At 37.0% G+C, this 18,702-nt stretch overlaps 3 protein-coding genes, 1 long non-coding RNA gene and 1 other non-coding gene across 10 annotated transcripts; 3 read left to right on the plus strand and 2 right to left on the minus strand.

The window, feature by feature from the left end:
• The first annotated feature begins 2,534 nt into the window (after nucleotides 1-2,534).
• Nucleotides 2,535-3,490, plus strand: LOC125196052 (chlorophyll a-b binding protein 3, chloroplastic-like). Its single transcript, XM_048094411.2, has one exon. The coding sequence runs from the start codon at nucleotides 2,593-2,595 to the stop codon at nucleotides 3,385-3,387; it is 795 nt and encodes a 264-aa protein (XP_047950368.1). The 5' UTR covers nucleotides 2,535-2,592; the 3' UTR covers nucleotides 3,388-3,490.
• A 3,224-nt stretch (nucleotides 3,491-6,714) lies between these two features.
• On the plus strand, nucleotides 6,715-8,179 carry LOC125192324 (uncharacterized). Its single transcript, XR_016137744.1, has 2 exons — nucleotides 6,715-7,475; nucleotides 7,614-8,179. It is a non-coding gene; the product is annotated as an uncharacterized LOC125192324 (long non-coding RNA).
• Nucleotides 8,180-8,685: 506 nt separating this feature from the next.
• On the plus strand, nucleotides 8,686-11,356 carry LOC125192843 (uncharacterized). 2 transcript variants are annotated; one of them, XM_048090504.2, is made up of 6 exons: nucleotides 8,694-8,984; nucleotides 9,334-9,399; nucleotides 9,961-10,035; nucleotides 10,419-10,545; nucleotides 10,634-10,759; nucleotides 10,907-11,356. In XM_048090504.2, exons 1-6 carry the CDS (start codon nucleotides 8,812-8,814, stop codon nucleotides 11,048-11,050), a joined length of 711 nt encoding a protein of 236 aa, XP_047946461.1. In that variant the 5' UTR covers nucleotides 8,694-8,811; the 3' UTR covers nucleotides 11,051-11,356. The 2 variants fall into 2 exon arrangements, with proteins under 2 accessions (XP_088926409.1, XP_047946461.1); XM_089070283.1 differs by having other exon boundaries at nucleotides 8,686-8,984; nucleotides 10,634-11,356.
• A 468-nt stretch (nucleotides 11,357-11,824) lies between these two features.
• Nucleotides 11,825-11,904, minus strand: TRNAL-UAG (transfer RNA leucine (anticodon UAG)). Its single transcript has one exon. It is a non-coding gene; the product is annotated as a tRNA-Leu (tRNA).
• Nucleotides 11,905-12,335: 431 nt separating this feature from the next.
• On the minus strand, nucleotides 12,336-18,702 carry LOC125196451 (uncharacterized). 5 transcript variants are annotated; one of them, XM_048094969.2, is made up of 13 exons: nucleotides 18,304-18,702; nucleotides 15,805-15,855; nucleotides 15,272-15,305; nucleotides 14,551-14,637; nucleotides 14,402-14,453; nucleotides 13,856-14,024; nucleotides 13,679-13,774; nucleotides 13,457-13,517; nucleotides 13,271-13,335; nucleotides 13,110-13,184; nucleotides 12,952-13,027; nucleotides 12,673-12,836; nucleotides 12,336-12,574 (listed from the first exon to the last, which is right to left on the minus strand). In XM_048094969.2, exons 1-13 carry the CDS (start codon nucleotides 18,409-18,411, stop codon nucleotides 12,551-12,553), a joined length of 1,062 nt encoding a protein of 353 aa, XP_047950926.1. In that variant the 5' UTR covers nucleotides 18,412-18,702; the 3' UTR covers nucleotides 12,336-12,550. The 5 variants fall into 5 exon arrangements, with proteins under 5 accessions (XP_047950926.1, XP_047950928.1, XP_088913809.1 ...); XM_048094971.2 differs by lacking the exon at nucleotides 15,805-15,855; XM_089057683.1 differs by lacking the exon at nucleotides 15,272-15,305.

Below are 18,702 nucleotides of genomic sequence, written 5' to 3' on the forward strand. Positions count from 1 at the left end.
TTTCTTGCATTTAGTACAGTGAAATCCAATAGCAAAACAAAATCGTTTCTAGGAGCTTTTGTGTTAGTATGAAGATTTTTTATAACTAGGTGTCAAAGAACCAATGAATTTGTGGTGGTGGTTGAGAAATAGTGATAGACAACGAAATGAGATTTTAGCATAAATGATGAATTTTTGGTGGTGAAGATCAGGAATATTAGATCGCGATGAAGAATTGGGGCTGCGACGAAGTAGCTAGAGAGAAGAAAATAAATCATTATTATTTAAATTTAAATATTTAAAACAACTTCATTTTGATAAATTATTAGCCACTTCGTTTTTATTATTTTGTGATGTTAGAAATCATGGAAATTTTGTCACTTTCAAACTGCCATGAACTTTAAGTTTATTGGAAATGTTACATTTCAATCGAAGTTCTTGATTTAAACTACAATTTGACTCGATCATTTAAATTCAAATGAATTCTAAATTGTGCGGAATTTTGGTATTAATGTTAAAATTCTTGATTTTTGTGATCAACTTTTTGGTAAAAAAAAAATACTCACATAAGATTTCAGAAAAATTACATTAAACTCCATCATTTTATATAGTACTATAAAAAAATTACACACTGAGTTTCCACGTATAATATACTGTATATTATTTGTAATTATTGCAATGGAATATAATTTTACCATCCCACCACAAACGGGCATCATTCAATATAAAGACAACTAAAATTGCATAATTATGTAGACCATACCATCCTATCTCTCTTCTAGTCCACGATAATTATAAAAGCAAAATGGTATATGCTCATTTTGAATAAGTAAGACAAAATATAGTCCCTACAAACAAAATATAGTAGTAGTATAAAATTTACCGTTGTTATCATATTTTATTTGAGGTCTAGAGAAATTCAACAAGGATAACTAGTGTAATAGTACATTAATGTTGGATATGTTGACGTGCACGATCACAATTTAACTAATGTTCAAAAGCTCAACCAAAATGTGCTTAGTAACCGAACTAAGTAAATGTTTTATACATGATACATTCGAACATTAGTCACCTGTATTTAAAAACAAAAATATCATAATTTTCTACCCTATCGAGCGAGCCTGCTGGGCTTTTGATTACTCCGGGCCGAGCTTAAGTCAAGCTTGTTTAGCAAGCGATAATTATACCCATTTTATGACTGATTGATTTATCGATTTGAAATGAATAAAGCTTATGTTTGATCGATGTATTTGTAGTAGATTATATAAAGTTGAAATTAATAGCATTGCTCTCTTCTTGCAAAATTCATTTGGACTAGCTCCTTCTAGATTAACCCCGATTATTACATACACGCACCAATGTGTGTTTGGTTAGGGCACTTTGTTGTGATTAATAATCCTATTTGCATCATTGCATGTGTAAAGCATCTTGAATCAATAAGGTTACCTCTATAGCCTATAACTCATTTTTTTCTATTATTTTGACGTAAAACTATATGATTCAATCGAAAAAGGTTAGAAACCGGCATGTGATGGTTCGAGACATGTGGTCAAAAACTAAAAATAGAAAAACACAATAGCATACTATGTTTAATTAGGACCTTTCTCAAGAAAAGCTATGAGGTTGCCTTAACCTATATTCATTTCTTTTTTGCAGTTAGATTCATGATTCTTACTCTTATACACCTAAATGCTAAATCTAATAAATTCATGCTCTCATACTCAGTTCTTTTTGGAGTTTCTTTTTCTACATGATCTCATGGTCTATTTGGTGACTCAGAAATAAAGTTATCTTTCAAAAAATGGAACCAAACTGGAAACTGAAAAGAGACTCATTCTTTGGTGGCTTGGAGCATGGACTAAAGGGTGGTGCCCGGAATTTCCTTTTACACCAGGCCAAACGTGTGAGGACTTACTTAAAGCTATAAGATGGACAAAACATAATCACCAAAGCAACTCTAGTAAACACAAATGAGCAATGTAGCTCGCCCTACTTCCTAGTCAGTTTTTGCTTGGTGGCTTTGATTGATGTTTGTTTAGTTTTTGGTTTTCCTTGTTTTGCTTGGAGGATGTTTTTCTTAGTCCTCACTTGGTCACTCTTTGTTTAGCTTGCTTGTTTTGATTTGGGGTGCTTTTTCTTATATCTTTTGGACTATTTTGTATATTCTGAACTTTGATTCTTTTGCTCACCGATATTTGAACAGTTTAAACATTTTTCTCTCTTATCCAAAAAAAAAAAACATGATCCATACTCTCGTGATTCCTACTCTCATAAATTCAGTCTTTGTTGTAGCAATTCCTCACCAATCCACCGGTGTACACTTGGCAGCTCCTTATAGGCTCAAAACCTAAGAAAATCACACCTTTGCATGAGACTCTCATCCCCATATCCACCAAAAATCTAAACAAAATTCATCACTACACTATAGTACTCCAATTAATCTATTATCCTCATTAAAATATTAGCTTCCAATAAGCTCAAAGATAATGATATCCAAAGATAAGGACCCCCCAACTCCAAAACACCCTATAAAACACCCTCATTCCCCCCTTCCACCACTCACCACCTCTTCAACAAAAACAAAAACAACACTACTTTCCTTTCCTCACAGCAATGGCCGCCTCCACAATGGCTCTCTCCTCCCCATCCTTCGCCGGTCAGGCGGTCAAGACCACCCCTCAGCTCTCCGCCAGCAACGGCGGCCGCGTCTCCATGCGCAAACCGGCCACCAAGTCCGTCTCCTCCGGCAGCCCCTGGTACGGCCCCGACCGCGTCAAGTACCTCGGCCCCTTCTCCGGCGAGGCCCCCAGCTACCTCACCGGCGAGTTCCCCGGCGACTACGGCTGGGACACCGCCGGCCTCTCCGCCGACCCCGAGACCTTCGCCAAGAACCGCGAGCTCGAGGTGATCCACTCCAGGTGGGCCATGCTCGGCGCCCTCGGCTGCGTCTTCCCCGAGCTCCTCTCCCGCAATGGCGTCAAGTTCGGGGAAGCCGTGTGGTTCAAGGCCGGCGCCCAGATCTTCAGCGACGGCGGCCTTGACTACCTGGGAAACCCAAGCCTGGTCCATGCTCAGAGCATCTTGGCCATCTGGGCTTCCCAGGTCGTCCTCATGGGCGCCGTCGAGGGCTACCGCATTGCTGGTGGGCCCCTCGGGGAGGTGACCGACCCGATCTACCCGGGCGGGAGCTTCGACCCGTTGGGGTTGGCGGATGACCCTGAGGCGTTCGCGGAGCTGAAGGTGAAGGAGCTTAAGAACGGGAGACTTGCCATGTTTTCGATGTTCGGGTTCTTTGTTCAGGCGATTGTGACCGGAAAGGGACCCTTGGAGAACCTTGCAGACCACCTTGCTGACCCGGTTAACAACAACGCTTGGGCCTTCGCCACCAACTTCGTCCCCGGAAAGTGAGGGATGGTGGACCAGAATTTGGGGTGTAAATGAGTTGAGTTAATGGGGAAAATGTCTTAATTTTGTTTTGTGGTGGAATGATCATTGATGTTGTGATTTTTTATATCCTTCGTCTTGGGTTTGTTTTATGTGAATTGAGATGTGTGTTGGTTTTGAGAATGGTGTTTGGTTTTGGTAGAAGAATTAATTGGAACATAATCATGATAGAATGAAATTAAAGAAGAAATAATTGTGATATAGTAATTGAACAATTTTTTAAATGAGAGATAAAAAGTTAGAAAACATTATAATATGTGTTATTTTGTCATTTTTCGGACGAAAATGCCCAAATGGCTTGAAGAGTAATTTAGTTAGTTATTCTTCAAACCTGCAGAATTCTGCACACCTACGCTTTGACTACAAACTGATGTGTAAGAGATGTCATAAATCAAACATGTTATTTGAATCATCTACATGTTTCCATTGAAATATGAAAATCATTAATTTATGTGTTAATAGTGACTTGAATTTGAATTTGTTGTCTCGCTGTGTATCAAAATTTGCCAGCAAAGCCTTTGCCTTCTCACAAATTGATTCATTATTTTATAGTACAACAATAATTATCAGTCAAAAACCTACTAATATTCTTATTTTAATATTTTTAGCTAAAGTAAGACCCCAACATTCTCAAATGTCAATCCATTAACTACCAACAACTAAAATTATTTAAAATAAGCAACCATAATACTATTACTGTCACAATTAATAGAAATATAGTATTATTTCTAAAAAAAAAAAAACAAATCAGCATTTATTTTACTAGTATAAAATTCCAACTAAAGCAAATCAAGCTTTTTGGAGAGAGAGAGTGAGCTTCCTATTTTCTTTTGTTTTTGTTTTAATTTCAAAATCCCCAAATTGAAGATCGAAAAATTCCACAAACCCAAAGTCCCCAAATCCAGAAACCCTCCTCTGCCATGGACGGCCACCGCGATCCGCCGCCGCTCCTCGCCACACCACCACCGCGCAAATCCTCCGCCACACCTCATCATTGTTCTATTCCCACCTCCTCACCTTCGTCTTCCTATCCTCTCTCCTCCTCACCTTTCGCTCCAATGTCCATAGCGCTTCCTATTACCTCTCCTCCCTCCTCTCCCGCCTCGATTTCTCCGCCTCCTCCCATCTCCACCACCGCCACCACCTCCGCTCCGCCGCCACCGCCGTGCCTTCCTCCACCTCTCCCGCGTTGGAACCCTCGACGACGACTTCTTCTCCGGTGATTCCAATTTCGATCGCTCGTTATTCCACCCTTCCTCGAGGAAGCACGTCGCCAATTCCACCTTCGTCGTCCTCTGCTATTCGGAAAACCTCTCGGAATGCTCCTCTGTTAGGGTTATTATAAAATTATATAAATATCAAAATTAAACAAACAAATATAACATATAAAGTCTAAAATCACGGCACCAAATGGGAGTGGAGTGAGATGAGAGAGCGAAAATGACTATAAGTGAAAGTGAATAGGAGGGAATATAAATTCAAGTACACACTAGGTAGCTTTTGGGAAGCCAAACGTCTGCCTATTTTCAAGGGAGAGAGGGGAGAGAAGACGTGACATTTCAGTCACATCATTGGGTGGATGTCAGCCAAACTGCATGTTGCAAGTGTATGTAGACAGCTCTGCACAGGCGGCATCGGTAAATAGGTGAGAATGCCCTTTCAGGGCATAAGGGTGTTATTGTCCGAAAAAATCTGGTTTGTGATTTTACATTTTGTCAGATCCCTATGGTGGAATTTTTTTTTGTTAGGGATCAACGGTGCAACAAGCCGAAACGTTAAGGCCTTTTTATGCAATTCATTCTAAAAAAAAATGAGTGCACTCAGTTACGATAACAATTGAAAAAGAATACGATTCGATTAGAATATATCGAGGGGGAGAAGGATTTAAACAAAGGACGAATATTGAATAAAAATTGTTAAATTTAATTAAACTTCACTACTATGTCTTTGCAACTTCAAAAATAATGAAATTTGAATTTATTTTTAATTATTTTAAGATATTTTTTTTTATAAATATTTGATTTGAAAAAATCACTACTAGTATTTATAAAGTAAGTAACCTGATTTAATTAAAAAAATATATGCTCGTAAATATTTAATTAGATGATTAAGTAATTGCACTATAAAATTGAGTAGTAGTAATTAAAAATGAATTCAAATTATGAATTTAACTAAATTTCATTTTTTTTACAATTAGCCCAAAACAAATTATAACTTTTTGTTAATTCCCGATGACTTGACAATAAATTCAACAACAATAAACCCCAATTGCAATTTGATTATTTGGGTTTCGATCAAATCAAGGTCAGAATGCATAAACCATTTTCTCCATTTTTCACCTCTCTCAAACATCTCGAAAAAAGGCTCAAACTTGAAAACAATGAAGCAGCAGCAGCAGCAGCAGCAGGACCCTCCACTCTTCCCCAACCTCCACCGCCGCCGCCACCGCCGGTAGAACCCCAGGAAGCCATCAACCCCACACAAGAAACAGAATCTCTTGGCACCCCAATTTACCTCTGCAACCAATCCAGCTCAATCGCCTCCCACGTCCAAGAAAGCCAAGCCCCACAAGAATTCATCACAAAACCCCTCAATTCCCCACCCACCAATCACCACGAAGCCGAAGCAGAAACAGAAGCCGAAGAAAGACTTGTTCAGCCGGAAAGACTCGATCTTGACGATGATATCGGGCTCCTGATGCAGCTCCTGCGCCTATCAGACGCGGGAACTCATCAATTAGGGTGCTGCAACGATGATGAGTTCTACGACAAGATTGTGGGGGTGAAGGGTCCCAAGAATGTGAAGGAATTGGAGAGATTGGAGCGGTGGATTAAGCATTTCTGCAGCGGTGAGAGCAAGGAGCCGTTTAGATTGGTGCATTTGCTGCTGGGGAAAGCTGCTTTTTTGCATTCGGATGATGGTTTTGGTGGGCTTGTGTTTCCCTCTACTGTCGATGAGTTCTTGAAGAATGATCCCCCAACCGTTTAGGCTTGTGTTCAAGTTTCTCTCTTTGTTGGTTTTTGTAAGTATGAGCTTGTTAAAGTAGCTATCTTTGGCAAAATCCAGAATTGAAGTATACACATTTTACTTGTTTCTTTAATCCAGAATTGAAGTATGCATATTTATGATGGATATGGGAGTGTTTTGCATATATAGCTTTATTTATTAGCTTCTTTCAATGGTTTCATGAGTTGTATCAAGATGAATATGTGTCTACCTTAAATAAGTTAGATGAATTATTGAAATTTTGGTCATGCATCCTCACTTTCTCCCTCCTCTTATGTTATCAGAGAGTCGAAGTACTAATTTAGCAATATCGTTTACACGCTTCTCTGCATTAGGCCATTCAATGCTGATGAATATTGTATTCTGAAGTTGGGAAAGAAGAACTAGGCCTCCCCATTTTACTGTACTTGCAGGAAGGACGAGTGGATGCCCAGCTGAAGCTGGTGGATGGATAAGCGAAGTATATGAAGAGTGTCGCTTTGTTTTACTGGACCATGCATGTTTTGAAGATTGTGGTGTGTGTGCCACTGTGCTTGATGCAGTTCGACTTATTATCTGCTAAAATGTTTAAAATTCAGTCTTATCAACACCTTTAACAACATCATTCATCGCTGACTACTTGAAACATTTCTGGGCCATGGACAGTGGTAAGAAAGTGCCTTCAATTTTATTAGCATAGGCTTATCAACATAGCATAAATATGCATAAACAGACACATTTCATTTGGTAGAAAACTATAATCTTGCAATACCTCTGGTGGCATTGAGGATTTCAGCTTTAAGGTTTAGGATCAAGTACTGGTTTTGAACGTTTTCATGTGGTTTTTCGAATCTCAGTTGCTTCTTTTTTACTTTTGCCCGTAGGTTTGAAGGGTATCGAGAATTAGCTATGTCTTTCTAAATGCGGAAAAAACAGCTAAAACATATGGCAGCTGTGTGAGAGTGATATTGGTCTATTGAATCAATATATTCACTTATTTGTACATTATGCAGTGTGAGAAGTGGTTGGATTTGGAATTTTGGATGCATGAGTCCATTTACTGTCAGGTAAAGTTGTTTCTTGTTGGGAATATCTGGCTTTTAGTCATTCTTTACGCTGTTCATGTATCATTTTTGTACTTAACATAAACAAAATTCTTCGATTATACATCCTTTATGATCTAAATTATGTCTGAATGTTTTTAGGGTGCCTTTTTCAAGTTGGTCTGCAGACAGCATGAGGTGAAAATGAGTCAGTTTCGTGGCCATCAAAGGGCCTCTTCCGGTGCTGGGAGGTGCGAAACAGAAGCATTTTCACTAGCCACTATTCAAAAGTTCAAACATAGAACAGTGATCCACACTCTTCTCTTTTTCGAGCATATGGATTTAGCACGTTACAACTCATTCACTACATAGTCTGCAGATGATATTTCCATGGATGTTCGATGTAATGCATGACTCTGAAAGACGCTGCTGCAGAGAAAAAGGATTGGCCTCCTTTGTACGACGTTGCCACATTGAAAAATAACAAGGTCGTCTGCTTTTACCAATTAGGAGAGAAATGACACGAGCAGAGTGTTGAGACGTGCTTGATCGAATGCAGGTCCCCGTGCTACTACGAAGACACCATTACCTACTCTAAGGGAAAAAGCCTCTATTTTTATTAATTTTCTGTTGATCCAAATCTCTGTTTTTCTATCTACTCTGAAGAGAATAAAACTAGAAATTTTGTAGTCTGATTATATATTGTGTTACAGCAGCAAAATTAACTAGGGAGTAGTCTTTATTTATTTATTTTGGAGTTGTAACATAAGCTGTTATTTTTGAAACCCCACTTTTGAATAAACTTAGATTATTTGTTCTATCAATTTATTTACATTGGAGAATTAATTAGGAGTAAAGATCAGAATTAAAAGTTTAATTTGGTCAAAATCGGAATTAAATCCGTTGACCGTTAGTTTTTAACGAAAATGTTGACGGAGGACCAAAATGATCAAATTTCCATATGTTCAGAACCATAAAATCCAAAAAATAATACAGTATTTAGAACCAAAAATATAAAATGGTTATATATTCAGGACTAAGTTTGACCTTTACTCTATATAGAAGAGGCAAGTCTTAACCAATTAAAGCTACTAATAAAAATACAAAATACTCTATAAAAACGAATAACCTAGTAAAAAGGAAGCGACTACTATTATTTTTTATATTTTATCAATTTTATAAACACATGTCAAATAATTTAGAGAAAATAAAAAAGACTAGATTTTTAAAAAAAGATGTACTCGTACAATATCAGAAGCCGGTTGTGGACTTGCCGGTAAAACCCTCAAGCTCGGATTAGGGTTTTTGAATTTCGCACTTTCAAGCTCGGATTTATCGTTGCCGTCAGAGTCGGAGGAAAATGCAACGAACTGTGGCGCATTCGAGGTTACTAGCTCGGCCTCTGCTCACGGCTGCGCGCGCCTTCTCTACATCGCCGTCCGCCGAGAAGATCGTTGCCTCCGTACTGTTCGAGAGGCTTCCGGTTGTGATACCGAAAATCGATCCGGTCGTTTATGCATTTCACGAATTCTCGTAAGCCATTTCTATGTTTTGATTCGCTTGATTTAGTTGCTTGTTCTCATCAGGAAATTTAGCACCATGTTGGAATGGAAAAGCTATTCCTTTAATTTAATGTCGGTTGTTCAATTAGCGTATTTCTCTAAGGCCGGGGGTTGCGCTTAATTGATAATTTTGGCAAGTGAAATGAGAGAGTGAAGAATGGAGGTGGGGATATTTGGAGTTGTTGATATTCTTTGAGAATGAGTGGTTGGATGTATATTATAGTATTATACAGAATTTTGTTTCTACGAATTTGCATCCTGTATTAGTTGAAATGTTATTGTAACAAATGATGATGTATGGAGCTGGGATTTGAATTTAGGTTCCGATGGCAACAGCAGTTTAGAAAAGAATATCCTGATTCGTTCTTGCAGAAATCTAATGCAAGGTACATTTTTCTCTTTCCAACTACTCTAATTTTTGGCTGTTATGGTTTGCCATTTGTGTTTCCTATGTTTAATATGGTTCTTCAGTCGGTCTGTAGTTTGTAACCAATCTTCGTCAACAAATGCTAGTGGGAGATAGTGTAGACTACACATAACAATCATTTTCGCCTGTTATGTAAAATTCTTATTTTCTATTCTATTTGATACATGTTCTAATGATTCGGATTTTTAATATAAAAAATTATTTTACACATCTGAAAGAAGACAGTGTTGAAGAACTAATCTAGAGCATTTGTTGAATCTCTTGGATTGAGTTTGGGATGATTGCTTGGTAAGTATTTGGCATAAATGCTGATAGAAATAGTTATGAGATGATCAATTTTTGGTCGGAGTATATAAATTCAACATAAGTTTGTTACTATATGTCAAAGATTCAAAGATGAATTGTCTCATGTTTGCTGTTCTGTTTAGTTTGATCAGAGATATACTTGTTGGAAACTGATTATGTCTAAATTTGTTTTGTTTAATGTTTGCAATAAATCTATCTATGCATTGACATGCAGGGGACAAGGTGATCATCATATTGAGTATACGCCGGCTCCACGGATCACTGAAGCCGATAAAACCAATGATAAAAAGTAATGTTCATTGCTGTAGTAGTATATGTTTGCCTTAGAAAAAAAATGTTGGTGAATATTGGTGGCGATTGCTTGTAAATCTGCATGCTTAATGGAATTGGACCCTTTTAGATTTTGTCATTTTAAGTGCTGGAAGTAGAATCCCTGAGCCTTTTCCTCTTGCATGAATCTCATATATTTCTGAAATGAAGATCATAGTACCTATGTGCTTGTCTTCCAACTCTACTGTTTTTTCAGAGAGATTGATACATGGTCTCTGCACAATGTCGTTATAAATTTTCCAATTGAGTTTTGTCGGTGATGATGATGTGCACTGCTGCATATGATTTAAGCTACTGCATAATGATTTAAGCAGTAACAAGTGTATATTTATTATCACACAGGTCACTACAGAGAGCACTTGACCGGAGGCTTTATCTTCTTTTATATGGCTCTTCATTTGATTCTAATGGAACACCTGTCTGGCACTTCCCTGAGAAGGTTTACGACTTTGAACCAACACTACGCAAGGTAATTCAGCTTCTCCCTTATAACTATGGTTAATCACGTTCCCCCTTATAACTATGGTTCATCACATTTCAAATTGAAATATCTGCAGTGTGCTGAATCTGCTCTAGAATCTGTTGTTGGAGATCTTTCAAAAACTTATTTTGTTGGAAATGCTCCAATGGGCCATACAGTTATACAGCCAGCAGAAAATGACAAGGTCGATGCACCTTCTAAGGTACTTGCCTTGTTTTGTTCAGCCATTTCCTTTTTTAATCTTTATTCCAGTTTTGCTTTCAAAAATCTGAAGCTGTGTTATATAGAGCTCAGACACCCACCATTCATTAAGGCGCTATATTTTGCTAAAATATTTTTCATTTGTCAGCGATTCTTTTTCAAAAGTCAACTCATTGCTACGAGCAAGATCAATGTTGGAAAGTGTGAAGATTACTTATGGGTGACAAAGGATGAGCTATTGGAGTATTTTCCTCAGCATGCTGAATACCTCAACAAAATGATCATCAGCTGATAATTTTTTACTCTTTGTTTTCCTAGCTCTTTGATCAACTAAAAAGATGATGAATTGTTTGATATATTCCTGCCTTCGTCGTCAGGAGTTACATGTTTCAGAGTTTACTAGGTTTTGATGTGACTAATGAGGGGATGAAGGTATTTTAGTTGTTTCAAGAAATGTACTGTAATAATTGTCTTAGGCTTATGTCTGTATGAATTATAGTCCCCCAATCTGTTGGCCTTGCATTCAATTTCCTCTTTGGGGGTTTTTGTAAGCATTTGACAAAAGAAATAGTGAATGGAAAAGATGATGATGACCTTATATCAAGTAGCAACTTCAGTTTTCTGGATTGAAACATTGGCCAATAAGGATCATGATGATGATGATGGTTGTGCAATTGAAGAAAGTGATTATGGCAAAATCAAAGAATTCAAGCTTGACAGTAGATTGATAGTAGATTATATGGCAAATGCAAAGCTGTGTAGTTGTGGAATCTTGTTCACTAGCAAGATTGAAGCTTTATATATTTATTGTTAGAGGAGGATAAATTCAATTAATGATCCTTTTAACTCAAAATCAATTCTTGTTGATGAAAAGGTTAATAACAAATTTTTACCATCAGAACCTTTGCATCAAAATTTGCTGATAGTGCATATCCAAATGCTCATCTATTAAACAACAAATAATAATTAAACAAAAAAATTAAAATTTAAATTTGCTGATAGTGCATATCCAAATGCTCATCTATTAAACAACAAATAATAATTTAACAAAAAAATTAAAAATTTATGACAGCTGTGGGATTTGAACCCACGCCCTTTCGGACCAGAGCCTAAATCTGGCGCCTTAGACCACTCGGCCAAACTGTCTTTGTTGACATAAGATAATATTGCTTCATTAATAACGTAAATAATGGATGCTTTTTGATGGTCAAATTTTGAAAATGGCTTCGATATTGGCCTTGTGTTGAATTATATAACAAAATTATGGTCGCTATCAAAGTTCAGGAATGATGTTCTTATAATATGATACAAGACTGCAACCACAATGAAAGAACCATTATTCATCAGTGCAGATTTCACATTCATTCATAGAATGTTGGATAATATGCCAATATTCATCATCTTCTTTCTCATATGCCTCATGGCTCATGCCATTACATAGTTTGTTGTGTTTAAATTAGGCCATATACATTTCCTGCTTCTTGAGCACTATTTTTTATGGCTTTTGATTCTGCATTTTTTGCAATGCTTAAGTTTGTAAACATCAATATATTATAGGAAACTTATGAAAAGGAAACTAATAAAACAGTTTCATGCATTAACCATAATTTAAGTATGAGAATAGCATTGCTATGTACAAGAGAGACAAAGCTATCACACTAAAAGGGCTCACACAAGGCAGCCTTGCGGCTGTGCGCCTCACTGAGCCTTCTAAATCTTTTCTTTTTCTTGGTCTTCATGCATAGTTTCATACGCAGTTCTTTGAACACGAGCCGGGGTCCAACATGTCACATCATATGGGGCTTGCCCTCGATACCTGCATTCATCCCATTTCAAACATAAAAAGAGCAGATGGATCGACTATTGACCCGTTGCTATATGCATCTACGAGGCAGGCATAATAAGCATTAGAACCTGATTCTGAGTTGCTCTAGTCCAGCTCGGTCGTTGAGCTGCTGTCGCTGAGCAGTCATGCATGAATGTTATCGTTGTTGATTCTTCACGCCTAGTGTTACTGACGAGGGGAGGTGGCAATTCTCTCATTAGAAATAAAATAACTGCTGAAGGCACTGATGAACCTGGAAACACAGCTTCACTTTCATGGCAGGGCAATGGATGATGGTAAACACAGACAAGGATGCCGATTAAAATACATAAATAACGCAATTTAGAGGGTCGGTATATTTAACTTACCTATGAAGTAATACAAAATAAGAAGAAATGAAGTACGGATACCATCCATATGCCGATCATCCCAGTCATAAAACAGCTGCAGAACGGAGAATGTTAATCATGCAATATACAGGAAAAAGGAAGTTGATAAGTCGACTAATAAGCCAGCAAGGACTTACAGGTATTTGAGTACCAATTGCCACCGAAGCACTTGATGTAAAACAAATAACGGAGACAACAGCCAAACCGGCAACCTGTGATGCAGTGAAGGACATGAGAGGTAATTTTAGGCGAAAATAAATGAGCAAACCAAGACGTAACATCAGGATCACGTAGCTACCTTCCACATTTCAGACGAAGCCCGCTCAGATCTCACTTTTTTCATTTTCAAGAATAGTACAACTCCTGGACATTGAATATGTTAGATGAATAAAAAGAAGAGTAATAGACATGTATTAAAAAAAAGAGAGGCCAAAAATGCATTTATTCCACATCAGGAAACAAATGAAGAAGTCTTTGTGCTCACCATAGCATGCCAAGGCTCCTCCAAGTAAAAGGACAATTACAGCAATAAGATCTACATATACCTGCAAGAGAGATTTGATGCAGAATTGTTGTATTCCCAAGTCAGAAACTCACCAAGAGAATCCACACGAAATAAATCTACAAGACTTAGAATCTAAGCAATATAACAGAGTGTAAAGAAAATAGTTTGCTGACATAAAGTGCAAGAATCATGATTACATGCCTGAGCAACAACTGCGGACTCGATAGGACTGCTATCCATCCCAATCCATATCAGCACTGATGATGCAATCATTATTGCAAAAACTAAAACTGTTACCTGGGAATAATTTGTTGGGTAAGTTAGATTTAGATTATAGAGATTCCAAAACGATTATCTATAGTGAAAGTTGCTTCTTACGACAATCACAATCTTTTGACGGCTTCCAATATGAGGTAACCTGAAGGTGCAGCACCTTCGGTTTCCATTAGTCTGTGGACTAGTTTTGTTCATCTTCTCAAGCAGAGGTTCGTGGGGATTACAATCTTCATCTTCCTCTTCATCGTTTGGGTGATGACAGAGGTCTACCCTGCAAACCATTAAACCCAAATGAGACCAATCTTAGCTAAATGAGATGGTCAGCTTTTTTAGCTCAATCATCAAAACAGATATTCCAATTAAGTAATTGGTAAACTATATAGAGTACTAAATAAAAGGTTACATATCAGGAGACTGCAAAATGGTGAGGCAATCTTTAACTCAGAGTTTCTTTGGTTGTAATGCATAAAATCAGCACTTGTTAGCTGGTATACATAAGATGATTGCAAGATATGGTTGCATAAAATCGGCACTTGCTACTAATACTTTACACACTATGCAACATAGTATTACTTAAAAGTAGGAACATATTAATTACATATAAGTAGAAATAAGTTATTAAATTTGTCAAGATATGAGAGAACTTACCAAAATGACAAAAGCAGGAGGAATGCTGCAATAAACAGAATTTTGGGGAAGGCTGCCAATAAAAATATCATTGGGGTAAGTATTTCTTCGTACTATCATTATGAGTATTGAAAACTATAATCACACCACAGGCTGAAAGATTACCCTACCCATGACAACAAAACCACAGGAATACGACCAGCAAATCCAACCCTTACAAGCAGCAACCAGATTTAATACAAAATAAAGGAAATAACCTGAAAATGAAAATTTCAATTTTGTTAGCGCCGTAATGGGTTACTTGTGAAACAGTGTTATCAATCTCGTATGGCGGCTTATGGCGGTTCGCCTAAAAACCGCCACAGGGATATGGCGTATTAGTATGGCAGATATGGCGGTCAATAATTAAATAAATAAAATAATACTTATATATTTATACATGATTCAAAAATTGGAAAATAACAAAAATATAACATCTAAAACTCTTAACACAATTAATAAGCATAAAATACAACTCTAACATCCATGTTTCTTGCATAATGCCCCATTACTAAATGCAGTACACACGCAATGTGGTCAGATGGCGGATATGGCTGTGCTATGGCAGCGCCATGTTGCTATGGCATTTCCACCACAGAACGCCATGCCATAACGCCATGGCGCCGCCATATCCGCTATTTGATAAAATTGGTGAAACACTGATAGTGTAGAGCCTTTTCAGTTTAACAACATGTGCTTCTTAAAGAACTCTACCAAAGTTGTAACTAAATATAATTATTTTGCCAAACATACAAGATCACAAGCATGCTACATGCCATATATGGCTCATTTGGAATTAATCAACTAAAAGACCACACCGGAACCAATGACCAGAACATTAGTAATCCTCACCGAGATTGGACGACCCAATCAGTAGATGAATGACCTGAAATTATTATCAAAGGAATAGTGATCAGATTTATTTAAACAGATACCAGTCAATATGGTTACATACATTTCCCAAATTATTTCTAACATCTCAAAAGATAAAAAAAAAGAAATCCAATATGCAAATCATGCAATTATTACTGCAGTTTTATGTATCGGGTCACTCAAATTTGAATGGGCTCAAAGTATAGTATGAAGCATCCAACTAAAGAATCATAGATATGATGACATGAGAGAAAATTGCTAACAAGATAGCAAGCTAGATACCGAATAAACTACAGATTTCAGAACTGTTCAACTGAAAATAAAATGTAGATTAAGCAATCAGCAGGAAGAACTGTATTACTGGCCAAGATCTATAGTGTTATGCACTAAATAAAACAGCTCTCACTACAACTAATGTCAATTTATCGCATTTATTCAGCAAAAAAAGTTGCATTATATCAAAAGAACTTAATCCAATAAAAGGACATCACTGACATACAAAAGGTATTTACCTTTTGGCGAGTCCATCCAAGCTGTGTATTCCTTGAATGAATTCTAATTAACTGGAAGAATGGTAGAAAATCCCATATGAAAGAATGTAAGAACTAAAGCCAATACTTCAAAAGAATCATAATAAAAGGATCAATCAACATTAATTTATTGTAGTTACATATTGATAAGTGGACAAGCAAAGCAAATAATATTAAGCTCTCGTACAAGAATGTGATTCTTGGAGTTTTAAGCCAATGCCTTTAACAATTTCAGTAGAATCTACATAAAAAAAACTCTATTGCTTAAAGGATTTGTAAAGACAGGATTTTCTAATAAAAGCAAATAATGAAAATGAGAATGAGATTTCTATGTAATATGTTATTTAATGGGATACATGTTTTATGAACACCACAATGTCCAGGTCCAATATAGGACAAGCAAGATATTGAGCATATAGAATCAATGAGGCGGAAAAGACCATATCTATTAGGAAGATTAAAAAGAACAGTGTGACTAAGAAGTTCAGAGGATAAGCTGATTAGGAAGCATAGTGTTTTTTTGTTAAAATATATGAAGCATTTAAAATTATGCCAATTTCCTCTTGTAATAGGTCTAGATCACACTGGATTTTTTGCAATGGTTGCAAAATATAGCTAGACAAATATTTCTTTGAAAATATTGTAACGGTTCAAAATATCCCATAAAACCACTTTATTTGGTCATCATTCAATCAGATCCAGAGCATCCGAAATGTGATTTTGAATTGTGTGAACCATAACAACTATCATCCTCAAAAGGTGCAACAAAAAGGGAAGACCGAAACAGGTGACACTGATGACAAGTTTACTGGTCATGCTGACACTCGAAATAGCGTGATTGCATTGCACATCTGTTGCCTTGGTACTAATGCTTTACGAGCAACTAACTACTCACGAGGAAATCCTGAAGGTCATTTGAAAGCTATCTAAATATTCGTCACGCTATTTTTGCAGTTATCACACCCTAAATGCACCGCTAAAAGGCAGCACTCGTTTTATAACCTGGGACGGTTATTGACAGCTATGTAAATATTCTTCAAGCCAGTTTTGGCATGTATCACGCAATAAACACGCTGCTAGACGACAGATTTTACAGATAGAATCCTCACTAATAAAATAACACGTTATAACAATGATTTTACAAATCCAGCCAAAAACAATATATCAGACTTCAGTATTTGAATGTTTCACATAGAAATTCCAAACATGGTATGAACATCAAAATCATGAATTAGGTAACAGCATAAATGATTAAACATATTGGATGGAAAATCTGTGGTTATTTCAAATTAAAAAGTTAGCAACTCAATTCAGACCCCATCAAGTTCAGAGGATAAGCTGATTAGGAAGCATAGCGTTTGTTTGTGAAAATATATGAAGCATTTAAAATTATGCTAATTTCCACTTGTAATAGGTCTAGATCACACTGGATTTTTTTGCAATGGTTGCAAAATATAGCTAGACAAATATTCCTATGAAAATATTGTAACGGTTCAAAATATCCCATAAAACCACTCTATTTGGTCATCATTCAATCAGATCCAGAGCAGTGATTTTGAATTGTGTGAACCATCACAAACTATCATCCTCAAAAGGTGCAACAAAAAGGCAAGACCGAAACAGGTGACACTGATGACAAGTTTAGTGGTGATGCTGACACTCGAAAATGGCGTGATTGCATTGCAAATCTGTTTCCTTGGTACTAATGCTTTACGAGCAACTAACTCACGAGGAAATCCTGAAGGTCATTTGAAAGCTATCTAAATATTCGTCACGCTATTTTTGCAGTTATCACGCCCTAAATGCACCGCTAAAAGGCAGCACTCATTTTATAACCTGGGACGGTTATTGACAGCTATGTAAATATTCTTCAAGCCAGTTTTAGCATGTATCACGCCATAAACACGCCGCTAGACGACAGAATTTACAGATAGAATCCTCACAAATAAAATAAGACGTTATAACAATGATTTTACAAATCCAGCCAAAATCAATATATCAGACTTCAGTATTTCCACAGAGAAATTCCAAAGATGGTATGAACATCAAAATCATGAATTAGGTAACAGAATTAATGATTAAACATATTGGATAGAAAATCTGTGGTTGTTTCAAATTAAAAAGTTAGCAACTCATTCCTACAAAATGGCATATCAACTCATTAATGAGTTGCCAAACATATGGAAATGCTGACACAGACAGTTCCTGCTAAGGCAGCCTAGGGCATCGGTCTTCTCTATGCTTCAGGCATTCAATGTTCAGTCAGAATCAAATTGATAATAATGATTGATCGTTTTCCCCAATTGTCATTCATCACATCCACCTCAACCAGTGATAAACGAAAAAAAAATCCGCTAGAAACTAGCATAAAATCAAAACAGCAAAAACTCCAATTTCAATCAGAGAATCAGAGAATATCACTCACTCGACCAATTCACGATACTAAACATAAAGTAAAAAAAAAAAAAAGAGTTGAATTACCTTATAAAGAGCTACAAATCCAATGACGGCATCAACAAAAGCCAATCCCACATTCACTCCCTCCACCGCCTCGGAGTAGCACCTCCTCCCCGCTCTCAATTCCAGCATTGCATACAAATTCAAAACTCACTTTCTCTCTGAGTGATTGATTGAGTGGAGTAATTAATTGGTAATTCACGTTGATAACTAAGCAAGGAGAGGAAGAATGGTGGAATTTAGTATCAGAAAGGATATCTGGCTTGGAATTTTGAATGGTATATTGGAATATCGGTTGTGTATAGATCTACTAGCGAGGCTGTGGGGATTCCCTTTACCCCCACCACCCTTTCTCTTATACTACTATCACACAATCTTCCCCTTCTCTCTAGATCAGCTCCCTCTCTCCCTCCCTCTCTCTCT

This window comes from Salvia hispanica, chromosome 4 (assembly GCF_029641045.1).
Source record: "Salvia hispanica isolate PSC_SH4W2 chromosome 4, Shi_PSC_v1, whole genome shotgun sequence".
Taxonomy (NCBI): Eukaryota; Viridiplantae; Streptophyta; class Magnoliopsida; order Lamiales; family Lamiaceae; genus Salvia; species Salvia hispanica.